The sequence below is a fragment of the Manis pentadactyla genome, chromosome 15, assembly GCF_030020395.1.
Source record: "Manis pentadactyla isolate mManPen7 chromosome 15, mManPen7.hap1, whole genome shotgun sequence".
NCBI lineage: Eukaryota > Metazoa > Chordata > Mammalia > Pholidota > Manidae > Manis > Manis pentadactyla.
This window is the reverse complement of record NC_080033.1, coordinates 55,487,438-55,506,690: the sequence shown is the minus strand read 5'-3', so window position 1 is coordinate 55,506,690 and position 19,253 is coordinate 55,487,438. Positions and strand designations below refer to the sequence as shown.

Genomic DNA, 19,253 nt, shown 5'->3' with positions numbered 1-19,253 from the left:
ACAGAGCTCCATAAGGGAGAAGAGAGGGGGCAGGGAACGGAGGGCAATTATCAAAGTCACACCAAAGACACACTAAAAGCACGCACATACTCTATTTTATTCCAAAAACATTTAATTGAATTTCTCAATGTTTTTCAAAAACGAAAAGATCCAAATTGGAGGTAAAAAGGAACCTGGAAAATTCAACTCAAGTGGTGTCACAATCTTGGGGGTCATGCTCCAGGCATGGCAGAACCCAAGAAGGCACAACACCCACCCTGGGCCCAGCCTAAACCTGCTGGCTACAACCTGTAGACCACAGCAAGTGCTACCCCCCTCAAAACCCGAGGTGGGAGCCTGAGCAGGTAATGGGCTGACATGACCCTGCTTTGGCCTAGGCCTCTCTGCTGGCCTTCAGTGCCATCCAACCCCTGGGCAAAGCAGGCTTGGCTAAGGGAGGCTGGGGGTCACAAGGCCTTGCAGCATGAGGCTGAGACGCCGGGCCGCTTTGCCAAGTGAGTTATGTGGCTCGGCCTGCAGGAACTGGAAGAGCTTCTGGCGCACCTGGGCCATGACGGAGCCCATGTGGTCCCGAGTGATGGGGTCACTGTGGTCCAGGTGCATAACAGCCTCTTCCAGGTAGCTGGGGGTGGAGGAAAGGGCAGACTACAGGTGGGCTCCAGCAGATCGGAGCGCCCCCTGGTGGCAACAAGGCCCAGAGGAACTGCTAACAAGGGGAAGCCATACAGCCTGAGATGGGTGGGGGCACAGGGAATTGGTGGAGAGGGGAGTCAGACAGGAGTGTGAGTCTCTGCTTTGAACTGCTCCCCAGCCCGTCTCCAGATCTCTGACTGCCCCACTCACCTGAGCTTGAGGTCAGTTCGAGTGCCAAGGTCAGAAGCCAGCTGCTGGATGAGGGAAAGGAGCACAGGCTGGGAGAGTGGGCAAGGCGGCTGCCCAAAAACCTGGCCTGGGTCCACAGTTTCACACACATACAGCACCAGGTTCAGGTCAGCAGCTGTCAGGGCCTGGGTGGAGAGCAGCGTTTATAGCTAATGTCAGGATGGAAAACCTGCTTGTCTGGCTGTGTAGCCAGGGAGAGGATGACCTAGGATACTGATGGTTCCAGAGGGGGATACCCAGAGAGAGCACTGTAGGGCTGCATTGTTACTCCAGGGAATCAGAAAAGGTTTCCTGAGAAGGCTGATCATGCATCAAGTGGACTGAGGTAGGAAGAAAGGGATTCAGGGTCCAGGCAGAGGGAAAAGCAAGAGAAATGGACTAGAGGCCAAAGGGAACCAAGAATAGTCCACTGACCGGACCACCCAGAGCCTGGTAAACAGAGTGGAGCATATGGTGCGCGGGCCTTGTCAGGAGACACCTGACTCTTACCTGGGCCTAATGACTGGCGTACCTGCTGGAAGGCCTGATTGAGGTGGCCCTGTTGCAGCAGCTGCAGAATATGAGCTTGCTGGGCCTGGCAGTCGAGGTGGGCAGCAGGGACAGGTGTGCCAGCAGCTGAGCGCATGGCCTGCATGATGCTAGAGGTGACGGCGGCCTGCTGCTCCTTGAGTGCCACACTCACCTCACCCTTAACAATGCGCTGTACCTGTGCTAAAATTGACTCTTGTAGGCTGCAAAGGGAAGTCAGGGAGATGAGGTAGGCAGGGAGTCTGGTCTGGCCCTTTCCAAACCCACCACTTCATCCAGTGCCCTGCCCACACACCTGCCCACAGCCACATGGAGCTGGTGCTGCACCTCAGCCCGTACACTGCTAGATACAGTGGCTGCTATCTGTTCGGTGGCACCCTGCAGTGTGCTGACCAGGCCCCGCAGCTGGGTCATCACAGGCTCCCGTGCCTCCTGCTCTCGTGCCTTCCGGCTCTTCATGTGGCTCTCTAGCTGCTGCAAGTCTGAGAGGTGACCATGGGGCTATAAGAGAGACGGTGGGGGAGAAGGGGACAGCCCCTCACACGTTGGGGTGTACGACCCCACTTACATTCCTGTGTGCCCAGTCGGAAGCTATCATTGATCTGCTGGAACATGGCCTGGCAGCTCTTCTCGAACGCAGGCAGCACCACACTCTGGAAGGCTTCACGGTAGGCAGCCTGCATTGGCCCCTGTAACGTGTCTGCAGCTGCTCGGGCAATGGCATCTGTCAAGTTCTAGCGGTAGGTGAAGGAGCTGAGTTAAAAGCCTGAGCCCAAGCTGGCCTGATCAGGCTCACCAACCACCAACCACCCTCATCTTGGGCCCTATGGCACCTTGGACTTTAGCAGCTTGGAGATATTCTCTTTCATGCTACCCTCCACAGCTGTGAGCTTGGTGGTCACTGAGTTGCTCAGTTGGCCTGCCACAGGCTCCAGACTCCTAGAGATACCTGGGACAGGATGAGGAGAGATGGAGACATACAGGAAGACTGACAGGTAGGAGGCCCCACACCCACTGGCCCACCCAGAAGTCTCCATACAAAACTCACACGTAGGCACCGTCTTCTTGATCTCGTCCCGTATGCTGCGCTCCAGCCGCCCAGCTACAGCTGAAGACAGTGCTTGAGACAGCTGTTGTGTCAACTGTTCCTGCAGCTGCCCACCTCGCTGCTGCCCCTCAGCCAGTGCCTGCTCCAGCCGCCGCTCTGCACTGCAGCTAAGGAACAGGCCTGCAGCATATCCCATAATCCCTTCCTGGGTCAAGAATGCTGCTGCTGCCCCTACCCCTACACCATGCTGTGTCACCAACCATAAGGATACGCTCCTGCTCGTGCCGTGACTCCAGGGCACGTTCTACATGGTCTGTGACAGTGCTCTGCAAGCCTTCAAGCTGGGTGTATAGACGCTGCAGCAGCTCTTCCTGGCTGTGCCGCAGCTCTGCCAGCTCTCTCTGCTGTTGCCAAATTAGTGTTGGCCAGTCCTCAGGGGGCTCTGCCACCTGCCAGCAGCAGCAACAGTCACATGATGCCACCCTGCCCATCCCCCCACACCAGCCTAGAACCCTTCCCCACCCTCACAGGGGGGAGGTCCCAGAGTAGAAAGGGTGTTTGCTCATTTACCTGGTGCTCTGTGAGGTGGGATCCCACGGTCAAATCCCTGTCATGGGCGAGAAACACCTCAGGCCATGTCAGGCAAGCAGCCTAGAGACCACCCCTCTCCCTGGCCCTAGGAAGCCACCCCTACCCATCATCCTTCTTGCCCTTCCTCTTGAGCTTGGGTGATGCCCGAGGGGATCCCTTGGTCTTCCAATCCTTGGCAGGCAGCCGTGGAGTGGGAACTTTGGTGCCAAAGCCCCCTGCAGCAGAGGCCAGACTGGCCACCTCCTCATCGTGGTCACTGTATGAAGAAGAGGAGGGAGAGGGATAAGGACCTACTCACTTGCTGGGCCTCTCTCCTATGAGGAATGGTGTATGGTGGCATCTACCTTTGCTCAGCACTGGCATCCTGGCTGTCATGTTGCTGCAACAGGTGGTAAGGTGGTCGGTGGAAGGCTAGGCTCTTGTGCTTTTCCTGAAGGCCATTTCTGGGGCTGGGGGGACAGGCCAACTCAGTGGTGGATGACTCTATCTGAAGCCCCTACCATCAGAATACTTTCTGCCTCCCAAAGTACCTCACCTCTCTGCCAAGCTGTTGCAGGTCTCACGAGTAATGTCTGGTGCTGTAGGCCAGACCTGACTGTCAGCAGCTGTGGCCTCTTGAGTCAAGGCCACTTCCAGGAGAGAAGGGGTACTATGCCGATCTCCATCCCCAGGGCCTCCATCTAGGCCGAGCTGGGAGCTAAGCTCGGGCCCTGGCCGGGGCCGTGGGGAGAGCAGGTGCAGTGCCGAGGCAGCTGAGGCCATACTGTCTGGCTCAAGGCCCTCAGGAGAAGAGGAGCCAAAGCCACGGGACAGGGCCTCAGATGCAATCTCGGGGATGTCCTGGGACAGGGCAGTGGAAGCCGAGGAGATAACATCAGGGGAGCGTGTACGGCTGGGGGAAGCCTGGGGTAGCCCCAGGGGCTCCACTTCCTGCAGCTCCAGGGATAGTGCAGAGGCAGCAGTAGGCACCTGAGATGGGCCAAAGATGGGAACTTAGGTGTGATAAGTAAGGGGGTGGGGGCACAGAGGCAAGGCACTGGTATTTGTAGTGACGAAAGATGGGACAACAGGGAAAAAAAAAGCAGGTGAAAAAATGGTCACAGCCTAGGAGGAAAAGAGGTGGGGATGGAAAGGTTGAGATGCTGCCTTCAAGGGAACACAGGAGGCTGAGATGACTTCAGGGGAAATGTGGGCTACCTGAGGCACAGCAGTACGAGCAGACAGGGTGCTGTGGGAGGAGACTGCCACCAACCTTCTTGCTGCCATACATCTGCTACCCCTCACCTCACACACACTTGCACACGCACCTGCCCAGGCCCTTTAGGAGTCAATTTGTCGGCTGGACCTGAAAGCAAGCCAGGCAGGAGGCTGCGTGGGCTTGCCTGCAGGCTGCTGCTGCTCATTGTCAGACTGCCATCCAGCTGCAGCTTGGGGCTCAAGGTCAGCTCCTCAGGTGGCCTGGTGGCAGGAATGCTGAGGTGTAAGCAGCCAGAGCTTGGCATTATCTGGCACCAACTCCTGCCATCCCCCAACTCTGACTCTCACTTTACCTGGGCAAGGAGGGGTCTACAGCCGAGGTACTGCTCACGGCAGACACAGCTGCAAGAGAGGAGCTGCTGCAGCTGCTGGAGCTGGAGCTGCTGCTGCTGGGGGATGCTGCGACCTGGGGAGACGCAGAGAATGAGGGCTGCGGCCAATGAGTTCGGCATTCCCAGGTCTCCCAGCTCTGACCCCCATATCCCTCCCCAGCCACACCTGCTGCAGGGAGGTGCTAGGTGTCATGAAGGCGTCAGGTGTCATGAGCTTGGGCTTGGTCTCACTGCTCATACTGAGGAAGTCGGCAGGTGCGGGCAGCTCCACAATTCGTCGGAGGTCAGGCTGGGAGCCATGAGCGGCTGACCCTAGGCCCTCGGAGTCCAGTTCAGACTGAGACTCTCCAAATGCTGTGGGGACCCCTTGAGTCAGATCTCAGACCCCAGTCAGTCTAACCTGCTTCCCTCTCACCCTTCATTTACCAAAGTCCTCATGGGCAGTGTGGGTGGGAAGTGGGGCCACCACATCAGGGTTCAGCTGTGGCTGGAAGCGGATCTGCACATCTTGCAACGCCCTGTAGAAAGAGAAGGGGCCAAAATCAGTAGGGTGGGGACGACACAGAGAGGGCACCGGTAGGCCTCTCAACACACTCACTTAGTATGCACACAAAAGAGCTTGATGAGCACACCGGCTGTAGACTCAGTGGCACCGGCTCCATGGGTTCCATCTGCAAGGACAGTGTGGACAGCTGAGCCCCTGGCCCCCTGTGCCTTGGCACTCCCCTACATGCCAACATACATCCCTGACTCTGAGCAACTCACCAGCCCCTAGGCTGTCATTCTCCTCCTCGGCAGGCAGCACCTCAGTGTGCCGCAGCCGGCAGCGACTCACAACCTGGATACCAAAGCTCAGCACAGGGTGGGTGAGCAGGAACTCAGAGATGGAGCTGAAGCAGGCACAGCCTTCCTCCTGGTTCTGCAGCAGCTCCATCACATAGAGGACCTGCACAGGCAGGGCATTCACAGTTAAGCCCCGTGGCTGTGAGGCCTGTGGATGTGCCATACACCCCTGCCCTCCCTGATACCAGCTCTGCCCAGGGTGCCCCCACTGTAGCCTACCTTTCGTTGCACATCACTCAGAATCAGGTATTCTGCTGAGAGGTCCAGGCAAACCTTGAGGCTGGGGGGCACACTCACAGAGCTGAAGATATCTGGCGAGAAGCTGGGGGTCGGGGCATGGGGCAGGATGAATGAGACTGTCAGGGTGGACAGAACCCACATCCTCAACCCTGATGTCCCTGCCCAGCCCCCAGCTTACTGAATGGTCTGCAGGCAGGTCCAGGACACTGTGCACCACATCTTTAGCTCTTGATTCTGGTCAGCACCAGTAATGAGGAACCTCCAGAAAGGGATCCTACAAAGCAGTAAGGCACTGAGTGACAGGCTGGGCCTCCTGCTGGGAGCCCAACGTCCAGCCCACTACCTGACTGTCTGTCCACCCACTCACTCACTCAGGATCCTGTTTCTTGTGGTTGTCACAGAACAGGAGGCAGGAGAGGGGTCGCCCATCATGAGGCTTCCATTCATGCAGACACCTGCAGGCAGCAGATGAGGAGCCTGAGTGGATGATCTGGTCCCCACTTGGGGCCCTTGGTCCCTCAAGCCCTGCCTTACCTTGGCTCATCCTGCCCCTCAATGTAGATTTGCCAGAACTTGACGAAACCATCATGGCTTGCAGTAGCCAGGACAGTCCCATCGGGTGAGAGGGCCCCTTCACTTAGGCACTAGGAAGAACCCAAAAAGCTTTGCTTTGCCACCTGACTAGAGGTGGGAGCAAACTCTTCTCAGGTGAGTTGGGTTGTGAGCTGGCAGTGAGCTGGGTTGACCCACAGGAGATCTGCATAGTTGTGTGAAAGCCTGGATGAATGGGGGGCAGCAGAGAAGACCAGACCCCTGGGGTGCAGCCTGGTTGGGTGTGAGTTCCACAGGAGAGGGTCACTCTGTGCTGAATTCCCAAAGGCAGAATGCCATTAAAACTGTCTTGGCTGCTGTGGGTATGGGGACTAGCTGAGGGGCATAAGAAGCAGGGAAGTCAGGATAGGCAGTTGTTGCAGGCTTACTGTGCTGTGGCCTTTTACCACGATGAAGCCCTGCTTGATTTGGCTGACATCCACAGGCCAGGTGCTGTGACTGGAGCGGAGCATGTCCAGGTCCCACACCTCAGCCTGGAGATATGAGGAGGTGAAGTGTTCAGCACATACCCACACCGAGGCTGCTCTGTCCCCTCCTCTTCCCCTCGTGACTGGCCTCCTCACCCGGTCCTCATGCAGTAGGGCCACTGTCGGGCTGCCCTCCTCACAGGAGTCCTCATTCTCCTCAGGGATGAAGGGGCACCAGATGATCCTGCGGAAGTGGTTCAGTGGCGTGCCCTCTGACTGCCGTATGTGGACCACAATCTCTTCTCTGAGCAGGGTGTTAAGGGCTAACAGGTGGATGATGAGGTATGTCTAGCAGCCCCAGCTCTGCCCACCTTTCTTCAGTCGCCCATTTCAACCCCAGGAAAGGATACTGAATCTTGCCATTAACCAGAGCCAAGCGCCACACGAACAGGTTGCCTGCCTCATCCAGACAGGCCAGCTGTGGGGAATTGAGATGTGCGAAGGCCAGATCAGCCACACTGCCTGTGAAGCCCTTGAGCAGGGTCCGCTCCGAAGTGCTGACACTGATCACCCGCACCATCGCTGAGCCATTGTTGGCAGCTGAAATCAGGAGAGCAGTAGGCTGTGAATAAGTATCTGGGCCCAGGCAGCAGCAGAGAAGCGCTGCCCTTGCCTGCCTCACTACCACTACTGGTCTCAAGCTTGGTTTTCTCACTAGGCTCCCCAAGGCCTGGCAGAGATAGGGGCAGCACTGACAAGCCTTTCATTGTACCTCTAAGGTCTGAGTGGGCTGAGCAGCCTAACACTGGACCTGTATTCCTAGAGCTTCTAGTAGAACACCTCCGTTCTCCCTCTGCCCCTACTCACCCCGAATGGCATAGGCCAAGAAGGAGTTGGACACAGCAATCAGGTTGCCATAGTAGTATTTCTGCTCCCAGTCATACTTGGCAACGGGTTGGATTTTCACCTAAGACACAAGGGTGAGGGAAGTCACAGAAGCTGAGAGTCAGGGCAGCTTTCCCAAAGTCTAGGTGGTCTCCAGCATTCCTGGGTACAGTAGAAGCCACAGGTGCAAGCCAAGCCATCCACTCACAATCTTAGGGCCAGATTCCCACAGGGACTTAGCAGCCAACCCCAGACTGGACCACACTACGTGTCTGTCAAGGTGGTTGCTAGAGGAACTGGCAGCATGGGAAGGGGAAGTGAGAGGCTGAGTGTGCCCCCATCTACCATACCACACACACCACAATATCCTAGCACCCACCTTGTTGCTTCCCCGTGCCTTGCTTGAGATGCTAGAGTCACTGCTGGCCACAATCTCCACCTCCTTTGCCAAAATCCCAATGCAGGTGGAGCTGTCATCTCCTGAGAGGCAGCTGGAGGGGCAGGTACACAAGCTTGACTCTTGTTCATGCAAAGTCTCAATGGGTAGTTTTGTGGGGGAGAGGACACAGCTACTTTGGTGAAGGTGTCAAGCCCCAGATACCCAGCTCTACCTGGTCTATTGCTCCCCAAACCTATAGCTCCCCTTGCTCATCTCCCTCCTTGGGAACAGGCCTATTTCCATGCTAAACCAGGAGCCCAAACTTCAGATCCAGGCCAGATCCTTGAGCTTGTCCTTTACCATCCTAATGCAAACTCAATGTGGTAAAGTGCTCTACCCCAGGTCACCTAGTAGGGAGGCAGCAGAAGCTGCCTTCCTACCACATCTCATGGCTTCAGCTAGCAGATGCCCCAAAGACTCTATCATCACCATTGCCATTTCCCAGACACTCACATGACCTGCTTTTCCTGAAGATTAATAGGTGGCATGGGCCGGAGACCAGGCTTGTTTGCTGAAGTACCATCACCTGAGCAGAGGGGTTCTGAGACCAGAAGCCCATTTAGATCCCCATTGTAGGTGTTAGATGGCCTCTGGCTCTCTGCACTGGGACCTGGGAACAGAAAGGGCCACTCTGATGAGGTTGTTCTACCTGCCCACTGGCATCTCCTCTCGCAGAGCCTCATTCAAGAACCACGAAGTGACCTCAACAAACAAAAAGCAAATAATCCAATTAAAAAATGGGCAGAGGATCTGAACAGACACTTCTCCAAAGAAGAAATTCAGATGGCCAACAGGCACATGAAAAGATGCTCCACATCACTAGTCATCAGAGAAATGCAAATTAAAACCACAGTGAGATATCACTTCACACCAGTAAGGATGGCCACCATCCAAAAGACAAACAACGACAAATGTTGGCGAAGATGTGGAGAAAGGGGAACCTTCCTACACTGCTGGTGGGAATGTAAATTAGTTCAACCATTGTGGAAAGCAGTATGGAAGTTCCTCAAAAATTCAAAATAGAAATACCATTTGACCCAGGAATTCCACTTCTAGGAATTTACCTTAAGAATGCAGTAGCCCAGTTTGAAAAAGACATATGAACCTCTTATGTTTATCACAGCACTATTTACAATAGCCAAAAAATGGAAGCAACCTAAGTGTCCATCAGTAGATGAATGGACAAAGAAGATATGGTACATATGCACAATGGAATATTATTCAGCCATAAGAAAAAAACAAATCTTACCATTTGCAACAACATGGATGGAGCTAGAGGGTATTATGCTCAGTGAAATAAGCCAGGCAGAGAAAGACAAGTATCAAATGATTTCACTCATATGTGTAGTATTAAGAACAAAAAAAAAAACCGAAGGAACAAAACAGCAGCAGACTCACAGAACCCAAGAATGGACTAACAGTTACCAAAGGGAAATGGACTGGGGAGGATGGGTGGGAAGGGAGGGACAAGGGGGGAAAAGGGGCATTATGATTAGCAGACATAATGTGGGGGGTGCACAGGGAAGGCTGTACAACACAGAGAACACAAGTACTAATTTCATAGCATCTTACTACACTGATGGACAGTGACTGTAATGGAGTATGTGGTGGGGACTTGATGATGGAGGGAATCTAGTAACCATAATGTTGCTCATGTAATTGTAGATTAATGATACCAAAAAAACAGAACAAAACAAAAACAACAAAAAAAAGAACCAAGGACTGGCTCTAGGAACACTCAATTGAGCAAGGGATGTCAGTGGGGATGAGGGCCCTTTGTTCATCTCTCATTTCGTAAACACTGATAGTGTACCCTGTGCACCCCAGAACCATAAGCATGAGATTCTTCTACCTGAGGGAGGGGTATAAGCCATCAAGCACCCTCTGAGGCCAATTAATACTCAGGTCTGGGTCAGCATAGAGGGACTCTGCATCCTTGAGGGAGGGCACAGGAAGGGTCAGGAAGGACAGACTTCATAGAAGAGGTGCCATCAGAGCCAGTGTGGCCAGAACACACAAACACGGGAAGGCAGAAGGGAAAACAAGGTTGTGAAGGTCTCAGGTATGAGGCTGGGATGCTGATATTCTCCCTGTGGTAATATCAGGTAGAACAACCACACAAGAGTTTTAAATGGGAAAGTGACATGTTGTTCTATGGCCAGAGGAATGACTGCTGTAAGGCAGCATGCAGGATAGTTGCGAATTGGGATGAGGGACACAAGGACCTGCCTCGTCCAAGGTAGTGGCAGGGGTTGGAGAAGAGAGATGGGCATCAAAGGCATGGAAGGACACTGACAATGTGGAAATAAGAAAGGAAGGAGCCTGCCCCACAAAGAAATGGGCTCAGAAGAAGCTACCTGGGGTAAGTAAACTCAGGAGGAATGGACATGAAGGAGTTGAAACAGAGGAGAGAAAATATAGGACAGGGTGTGGAGTCAAGAAAGACAACCTTTCAGTTGTTTGCCCATTGGCTGCCTTTCAGCTAAGTTCATAGGCTCAGAAACGACTCCAAAACTCCAGATGGCAAGGAGACTAAAGCTCCACATTCAGGAACATGGCAATGGCAAGTGTCTAGTCACAAAACAAACAGTTTTGACATGGTTCTCCAATGAGAGGAGACAAGTGAGAGCTACTTGGCAAACCAGGGAATCAAGTAACAATAAAAAAACAAGAAGTTGGATATGGATTATAGATGGTGGCATGAGAGGAAAGACAGAGGCTTCCTCCTAAAACTGGATACAATTAGAAAATATAGTTGGCGCAACTAATCCTGAGAGAGCAACAGGAAAGAGGACGGCGTCAGACTGCACACACCTGGAGAAACGAGCAGACCTCACCGAACAGGGTAACGTACCAGAGCTGTGGCTTGGCGGGACCCGAGCCCTTCCCCCACCCCAGCTCACAGGCGGGAGGAGGAGAAACGGAGCAGGGAAGGAGTGGAAGGCTTGGGACTGCTGAAATCCTAGCTCCAGAGATCTGCACTGGGAGCACAAACCTACATTTCATGGTGCTTTCATCATACTCTTCTGATTACGGGGTTAGAAAGCTGGGACAGAGGTGACTGGGATTCCGGCCACTTGTGGAAAGCAGGGATCTATATCCAGCTGCTCTGGGACAAAAGCTTATACCTGGGTTCTCAGCCCACTAGTTCAGGCAGTGGAGACAGGCACAGCAGCCGGGAAGCGGGGAACAGCTCTTTCCTCCCTCCAGGCACCAATACCGCTCCCCTGCGACCCCCGACATTGCTTCAGGGGCTGAGCAGCTCCAGAATATAGCTACTGGACACTAGAGGGCGCCATATACAAATATGAAACGCCAAAGAAACCTGGTCCAGAGTAAAATTATTAATACAACTCCCAAGAAAGATTTAAATGATATGGACCTCATAACTCTTTCTGAAAGGGAGTTCAAAATAAAAATCATCAACATGCTAATGGAGGTATGGGAAGACATCCAAGAACTCAGGAATGAATTCAAGTCGGGGATCCAATCATTGAAGAGCACGATGGAGGGTATTAAAAGCAGGTTGGATACGGTGGAGGAGACGATAAATGAAATAGAAACTAGAGAAGAGGAATACAAAGAAGCTGAGGCACAGAGAGAAAAAAGAATCTCTAAGAATGAAAGAATATTGAGAGAACTGTGTGACCAATCCAAATGGAACAATATTCGCATTATAGGGATACCAGAAGAAGAAGAAGAGAGAGAAAGGAACAGAAAATGTCTTTGAGGAGGTAGTTGCTGAAAACGTCCCCAGTCTGGGGAAGGAGATAGTCTCTCAGGCCATGGAGATCCACAGATCTCCCAACACAAGGGACCCAAGGAAGACAACACCAAGACACATAGTAATTAAAATGGGAAAGATCAAGGAGAAGGACAGACTGTTAAAAGCAGCCAGAGAGAGAAACAAGATCATATACAAAGGAAAGACCGTCAGGCTAACATCAGACTTCTCAGCAGAAACCTTACAGGCCAGAAGGGAGTGGCATGATGTATTTAATGCCATGAAGCAGAACGGCCTGGAACCAAGATTACTTAATCTGGCAAGATTATCATTTAAATTTGAAGGAGGGATTAAACAATTTACAGATAAGCAAAAGCTGAGAGAATTTACCTCCCACAAACCATCTCTACAGTCTATTTTGGAGGGACTGCTATAGATGGAAGTGTTCTAAGGTTGAATAGCTGTCACCAGAGGAAATAAAACCACCGTAAAAAAAGTAGAAGAGCTAATTACTAAGCAAATGCAAAATTAAATTAACTATCTCCAAAGTCAATCAAGGGATAGACAAAAAGTACAGAATATGATACCTAATATAAAAGAATGGAGGAGGAAGAAAAAGGAGGAGAAACAGAAAAGAACCTTTAGATGTGTTTGTAACAGCATACTAACTGAGTTAAGTTAGACTGATAGATAGTAAAGAAATTAGCCTTGAAGCTTTAGTAACCACGAATCTAAGGCCTGCAATGGCAATAAGTACATCGATAATCACCCTAAATGTAAATGGATGGAATGCACCAATCAAAAGACACAGAGTCACTCAATGGATAAAGCACCATCTATATGCTGCTTACAAGAGACTCACCTCAAACCCAAAGACATGCACAGACTAAAAGTCAAGGGATGGAAACAGATATTTCATGCAAACAACAGGGAGAAAAAAGCAGATGTTGCAGTACTAGTATCAGATAAAATAGACTTCCAAACAAAGAAAGTAACAAGAGATAAAGAAGGACATTACATAATGATAAAGGGCTCAGTCCAACAAGAGGATATAACCATTATAAATATATATGCACCCAACACAGGAGCACCAGCATATGTGAAACAAATACTAACAGAACAAAAGGAGGAAATAGAATGCAATGCATTCATTTTAGGAGACTTCAAAACACAATTCACTCCAAAGGACAGATCCACCGGACAGAAAATAAGTAAGGACACAGAGGCACTGAACAACACACTAGAACAGATGGACCTAATAGACATCTACAGAACTCTACATCCAAAAGCAACAGGATACACATTCTTCTCAAGTGCACATGGAACATTCTCCAGAAGAGACCACATACTAGGCCACAAAAAGAGCCTCAGTAAATTCAAAAAGATTAAAATGTTACCAACCAAATTTTCAGACCACAAAAGTATAAAACTATAACTAAATTGTACAAAGAAAGCAAAAAGGCCCACAAACACATGGAGGCTTAACAACATGCTCCTAAATAATCAATGGACCAATGAACAAATTAAAATAGAGATCAAGCAATATATGGAAACAAATGACAACAACAACACAAAGCTCCATCTTCTGTGGGACGCAGCGAAAGCAGTCTTAAGAGGAAAGTATACAGCAATCCAGGCATATTTAAAGAAGGAAGAACAAACCCAAATGAGTAGTCTAACGTCACAATTATCGAAATTGGAAAAAGAAGAACAAATGAGGCCTAAAGTCAGCAGAAGGAGGGACATAATAAAGATCAGAGAAGAAATAAATAAAATTGAGAAGAATAAAACAATAGAAAAGTCAATGAAACCAAGAGCTGGTTCTTTGAGAAAAAAAATAAAATAGATAAGGCCCTACCCAGATTTATTAAGAGGAAAAGAGAATCAACACACATCAACAGAATCAGAAACGAGAAAGGAAACATCACGACAGACCCCACAGAAATACAAAGAATTATTAGAGAATACTGTGAAAACCTATATGCTAACAAGCTGGAAAACCTATGGACAACTTCCTAGAAAAATACAACTTTTTCTGTTGTATTAACCAAGAAACACAAAATCTAAACAAACCAATTACCAGCAAAGAAATTGAAGTGGTAATCAAAAAACTACCCAAGAAAAAACCCCTGGACCAGATGGATTTACCTCACAATTTTATCAGACATACAGAGAAGATATAATACCCATTCTCCTTAAAGTTTTCCAAAAAATAGAAGAGGAGGGCATACTCCCAAACTCATTCTATGAAGCAAACATCACCCTAATACCAAAACCAGGCAAAGACCCGACCTAAAAAGAAAATTACAGACCAATATCCCTGATGAATGTAGATGCAAAAATACTTAACAAAGTATTAGCAAACCAAATTCAAAAATACATCAAGAGGATCATAAACCATGACCAAGTGGGATTCATCCCAGGGATGCAAGGATGGTACAACATCTGATAATCCATCACCATCATCCACCACATAAACAAAAAGAAGGACAAAAACCACATGATCATCACCATAGATGCTGAAAAAGCATTCAACAAAATTCACCATCCATTCATGATAAAACTCTCAACAAAATGGGTATAGAGGGCAAGTACCTCAACATAATAAAGGCCACATATGATAAACCCACAGCCAACATCATACTTAACAGCAAGAAGCTGAAAGCTTTTCCTCTGAGATCAGGAACAAGACAGGGATGCCCACTCTCCCCACTGTTATTCAACATAGTACTGGAGGTCCTCGCCACGGCAATCAGACAAAACAAAGAAATACAAGGAATCCAGATTGGTAAAGAAGAAGTCAAACTGTCACTATTTGCAGATGACATGATATTATACAAAAAAACCCTAAAGAGTCCACTCCAAAACTACTAGAACTGATATCGGAATACAGCAAAGTTGCAGGATACAAAATTAACACAAAGAAATCTGTGGCTTTCCGATACACTAACAATGAACTAATAGAAAGAGAAATCAGGAAAACAATTCCATTCACAATTGCACCAAAGAGAATAAAATACTTAGGAATAAACCTAACCAAGGAAGTGAAAGACCTATACCCTGAAAACTATAAGACACTCTTAAGAGAAATTAAAGAGGACACTAACAAATGGAAACTCATCCCATGCTCTTGGCTAGGAAGAATTAATATCGTCAAAATGGCCATCCTGCCCAAAGCAATATACAGATTTGATGCAATCCGTATCAAGTTACTACAGCATTCTTCAACTAACTGGAACAAATAGTTCAAAAATTCATATGGAAACACCAAAGACCCCAAATAGCCAAAGAAATCCTGAGAAGGAAGAATAAAGTTGGAGGGATCTCACTCCCCAACTTCAAGCTCTACTACAAAGCCACAATAATCAAGAAAGTTTGGTACTGGCACAAGAACAGAGCCACAGACCAGTGGAACAGAATAGAGACTCAGACATTAACCCAAACAGATATGGTCAATTAATATATGATAAAGGAGCCATGGACATACAATGGGGAAATGATAGTCTCTTCAACAGATGGTGCTGGCAAAACTGGACAGCTACATGTAAGAGAATGAAACTGGATCACTGTCAAACCCCATACACAAAAGTAAATTCGAAATGGATCAAATTCGTGAATGTAAGTCATGAAACCATAAAACTCTTAGAAAAAATCATAGGAAAAAATCTCTTGGACATAAACATGAGCAACTTCTTCATGAACATATCTCCCTGGGCAAGGGAAACAAAAGCAAAAATGAACACGTGGGACTATATCAAGCTGAAAAGCTTCTGTACAGCAAAGGACACCATCAACAGAACAAAAAGATACCCTACAGTATGGGAGAATATATTCATAAATGACAGATCCGATAAAGGTTGACATCCAAAATATATAAAGAGCTCATGCACCTCAACAAACAAAAAGCAAATAATCCAATTAAAACATGGGCAGAGGAGCTGAACAGACAGTTCACCAAAGAAGAAATTCAGATGGCCAACAGGCACATGAAAAGATGCTCCACATCGCTAGTCATCAGAGAAATGCAAATGAAAACCACAGTGAGATATCATCTCACACCAGTAAGGATCGCCACCATCCAAAAGACAAACAACAACAAATGTTGGCGAGGTTGTGGAGAAAGGGGAACCCTCCTACACTGCTGGTGGGAATGTAAATTAGTTCAACCATTGTGGAAAGCAGTATGGAGGTCCCTCAAAAAGCTCAAAATAGAAATACCATTTGACCCAGGAATTCCACTTCTAGGAATTTACCCTAAGAATACAGCAGCCCAGTTTGAAAAAGACAGATGCATCCCTATGTTTATTGCTGGACTATTTACAATAGCCAAGGTATGGAAGCAACCTAAGTGTCCATCAGTAGACGAATGGATAAAGAAGATGTGGTACATATACACAAGGGAATATTATTCAGCCATAAGAAGAAAACAAATCCTACAATTTGCAACAACATGGATGGAGCTAGAGGGTATTATGCTCAGTGAAATAAGCCAGGCGGAGAAAGACAAGTACCAAATGATTTCACTCATATGTGGAGTATAAGAACAAAGAAAAACTGAAGGAACAAAACAGCAGCAGACTCACAGAACCCAAGAATGGACTAACAGTTACCAAAGGGAACGGGACTGGGGAGGATGAGTGAGAAGGGAGGGATAAGGGCGGGGAAAAAAAAAGGGGACCTTATGATTAGCATGTATAATGTGTGTGGGGGGGGCATAGGGAGGGATGTGCAATACAGAGAAGACAAGTAGTGATTCTACAGCATCTTACTACACCAACGGACAGTGACTGTAATGGGATTTTTGGGGGGGACTCGGTGAAGGGGGATGTCTAGTAAACATAATGTTCTTTATGTAATTGTAGATTAATGATAACAAAAGGAATAAAAAAACACAATGAGTTAAGAGGAAGGCCTGCAGGCCACTTCATTTGGATCTGAACCACCTTTGCTGCTTAAGGGTAAGCTCACCACTCTCCCTTCAAGACAGACTACCAGGAGGACTACCAAACAAGGGACACAAAGTTTGCCATGTCAGGCTCTACCAAACCATTGTGGAGTCCAGTCTTCAGAGCAGCTGATGAAGATGAGAAGTCAAAGCCAAGCTCATGAGTAAAGGAAGTGCATCTTCCTTTGCCTAGGGCAAAGGGCTCACTGGTTTCAGATAGCAGGTGGATTTTCTCAGAGAGCAGTGGGTAGCTAAACCCACCCAGAGCCAGCACCAGTAGCTGCTTCCAAAAGTAGCTAGTTTGGGACTACCAGCAGGTTTAAGAACAGGGTGTAAGTAAACACCAGTTCTCAACTCTGATCACTGCACACCCACACCACTATCATCTACCAGTCTTTCAACCACTACAACTTTTCACAGGTCTCTGAACCTGCCAGGAAACTTTGGTGCCTTCACCTGTGCTATTTCTTCTTTGTTGAATGCCTTTCTTGACACCCTGTCCATAATACAAGACCTAGCCTAAAGATTGCCTCCTCTCCAGATCTGTTCTCACGCACTCTCCAGCGATCATCCCACCTATCCTATCCTCGTCAAAGTACCAAAACATTCCTCTTGTTCAATGACAACAGCATCATATTACAACTTCCTCAGCTCTGTGTGGGCAGAAGCTGCTCTGAGGTATCACCACAAACACAAGTAAAGTTTAAATGACTGGAAATAAACTACAGCCTGCAGATGTTTGTAGCCTAATCCAATCAGAGCCATAGCTGTTTTGACTTGCCTTAATTTCAGAAAAGACATGGAATTGGGACTGGTCACCTTTCTTCTGAATATTAGTTTCAGAACAGCAAGCCTGGGGTCTGTATTCCAGAAGGAAGGACAAGTTTCAGAGGAGAGTCAGGGACTCCTCAGCACAGGGCCTAGGTCTAAACTCAGAGCTCCATATTCAAAGCCCAGATTAGGACTCGAGCTATGGCAAAAGGGTAGGGAAGCCGGGCCAGCCCAGAGACACCACAGACCTTGAGGCCAAGACACCAGCGGGAACCTGCGGATTCAGAGAAGGGGCCTCACCTTCAGCCGAGACTCTGAAGGACGAGGCAGAACGGCCTGGCTCCGGGATGGAGAAAGAGCGTACCCCGGGGTCTGTGCCCTTTGTGGAGCACGCTCAGGGATTTACCACTTCTATCCTCACCAACCAGAATGCAGAGCTGGTCCTGAGGGGCCAGGCCCTGAACGCGGCCCAGGCCCGCACCGCCCTTTTGCCCGCTCGCCGAAGGCCCACCCTCGCTGTCCCGGCTCACCCACAGCGGGCCGGTCCAGCTTGAGGATGTCCCGCAAGTGCTGCGTGGCGTCCTCGATGTCGATGCTTGCGCAGGAGGCCATGGGCCCAACCGCGAGCGCCCCGTTCGTGCAGCGTTTGCTTCGCTGCTGCAGCGCACCGTCCAGCCGCGCACAGCTCCGCCAGGGCCAGACAACGGGACGCAGGTCACTACACTCGGTCCTTCCGAAGCCTGTAAACCGCCCCTCGCACCGCGTCCCAGTGCGCCGCCAACCCCACCAACCGCCTTCACTTCCGGCCCACAAGAGCCTCGGCGCCCGGAATCCGCGGGGGAAAGAGAAGAAAGGTTCCGGGCTGGGAGCGGAGGCTTCGCCCCTCCCCTTCTGTGTCTCCGCCCCTCTGCGGAGGGGTCCGGGGAAGTTCTGCAGGGCTGAATTGAAGGAAATGGCCCCATCACAAGCCTCACTCACTTCAGGATATCCCACCCGGACCCAAGACCACCCCCGGGGCATGAACTCACTATGGGTCTACGATCAGTCAACCCCACCACCCAGGCTGGGGTACCTCAAGAACAAGATAAATTGGCAGGGGTCTCAATTTCCCCTTGGAAAATGGGTCAGTGTAAACCGAGGCCGGAAGATTTCCGTGAAGTCATATGGCCCAGGAAATTGCAAGGGCAGTGGATATGGTACCTCCACAAACATCAATTACCTCAGGTGTCCCAGCATCCCATTGCTGGGCCCAGCACTCTCAGGCCAGAAAAAAGAAACCAGTTTACAAACACCTCTTTATTGCAGACATTTCAGGCACAGGTACATGGAAGAAGCTGTATTGCAGATTTTATACAGGGTGGTTTAAGAGGCAGCAGGTATCTACCTCTTTCCCCATCCCCCAACCCCCAAATACACAGCAACCCAGAAATCAGTCCCACTGAAATCTCCTGAGTATGCTGTCCTCAAACAGCACATCATACAGCCCTGTGCCCAGCGTAGCCAGGCAACCTGTGTGGAAGTCCTTGGCCTCCATCCATTGTACAGGAGTAAAGGGGAAGGGAGGAGTGCAAGTCAGACATAGCTGTGGTCCCCTCACCAATCCTAAAACCCTAATAGACCACCAGCCCCAGTCCTGGGCTTGGCTCTGGCCTGCAGCTGCTACCTTGCCACCACGTTTATACCACCAGAAGTCTCAGGCTAGATCTGCACTGGGCAAAGCCTCTAATCCCCCAAACTAAGAAACTGCTC

At 49.7% G+C, this 19,253-nt stretch overlaps 1 protein-coding gene across 4 annotated transcripts; it reads right to left on the bottom strand.

Annotated features, from left to right (window-relative positions):
• Positions 1–94: 94 nt before the first annotated feature.
• EDC4 (enhancer of mRNA decapping 4) lies at positions 95–18,331 on the bottom strand. 4 transcript variants are annotated; one of them, XM_036897768.2, is made up of 29 exons: positions 18,035–18,331; positions 8,518–8,674; positions 8,005–8,116; positions 7,608–7,707; positions 7,151–7,340; positions 6,897–7,044; positions 6,702–6,806; positions 6,256–6,365; positions 6,093–6,176; positions 5,900–5,995; positions 5,701–5,803; positions 5,404–5,584; positions 5,237–5,309; positions 5,065–5,156; positions 4,805–5,004; positions 4,600–4,736; positions 4,357–4,507; positions 3,585–4,018; positions 3,394–3,498; positions 3,153–3,305; positions 3,029–3,065; positions 2,730–2,907; positions 2,459–2,614; positions 2,244–2,359; positions 1,979–2,144; positions 1,706–1,892; positions 1,394–1,613; positions 844–1,007; positions 95–622 (listed from the first exon to the last, which is right to left on the bottom strand). In XM_036897768.2, exons 1-29 carry the CDS (start codon positions 18,114–18,116, stop codon positions 430–432), a joined length of 4,230 nt encoding a protein of 1,409 aa, XP_036753663.2. In that variant the 5' UTR covers positions 18,117–18,331; the 3' UTR covers positions 95–429. The 4 variants fall into 4 exon arrangements, with proteins under 4 accessions (XP_036753663.2, XP_036753665.2, XP_036753664.2 ...); XM_036897770.2 differs by having other exon boundaries at positions 4,600–4,712; XM_036897769.2 differs by having other exon boundaries at positions 4,805–4,992.
• Positions 18,332–19,253: the final 922 nt, after the last annotated feature.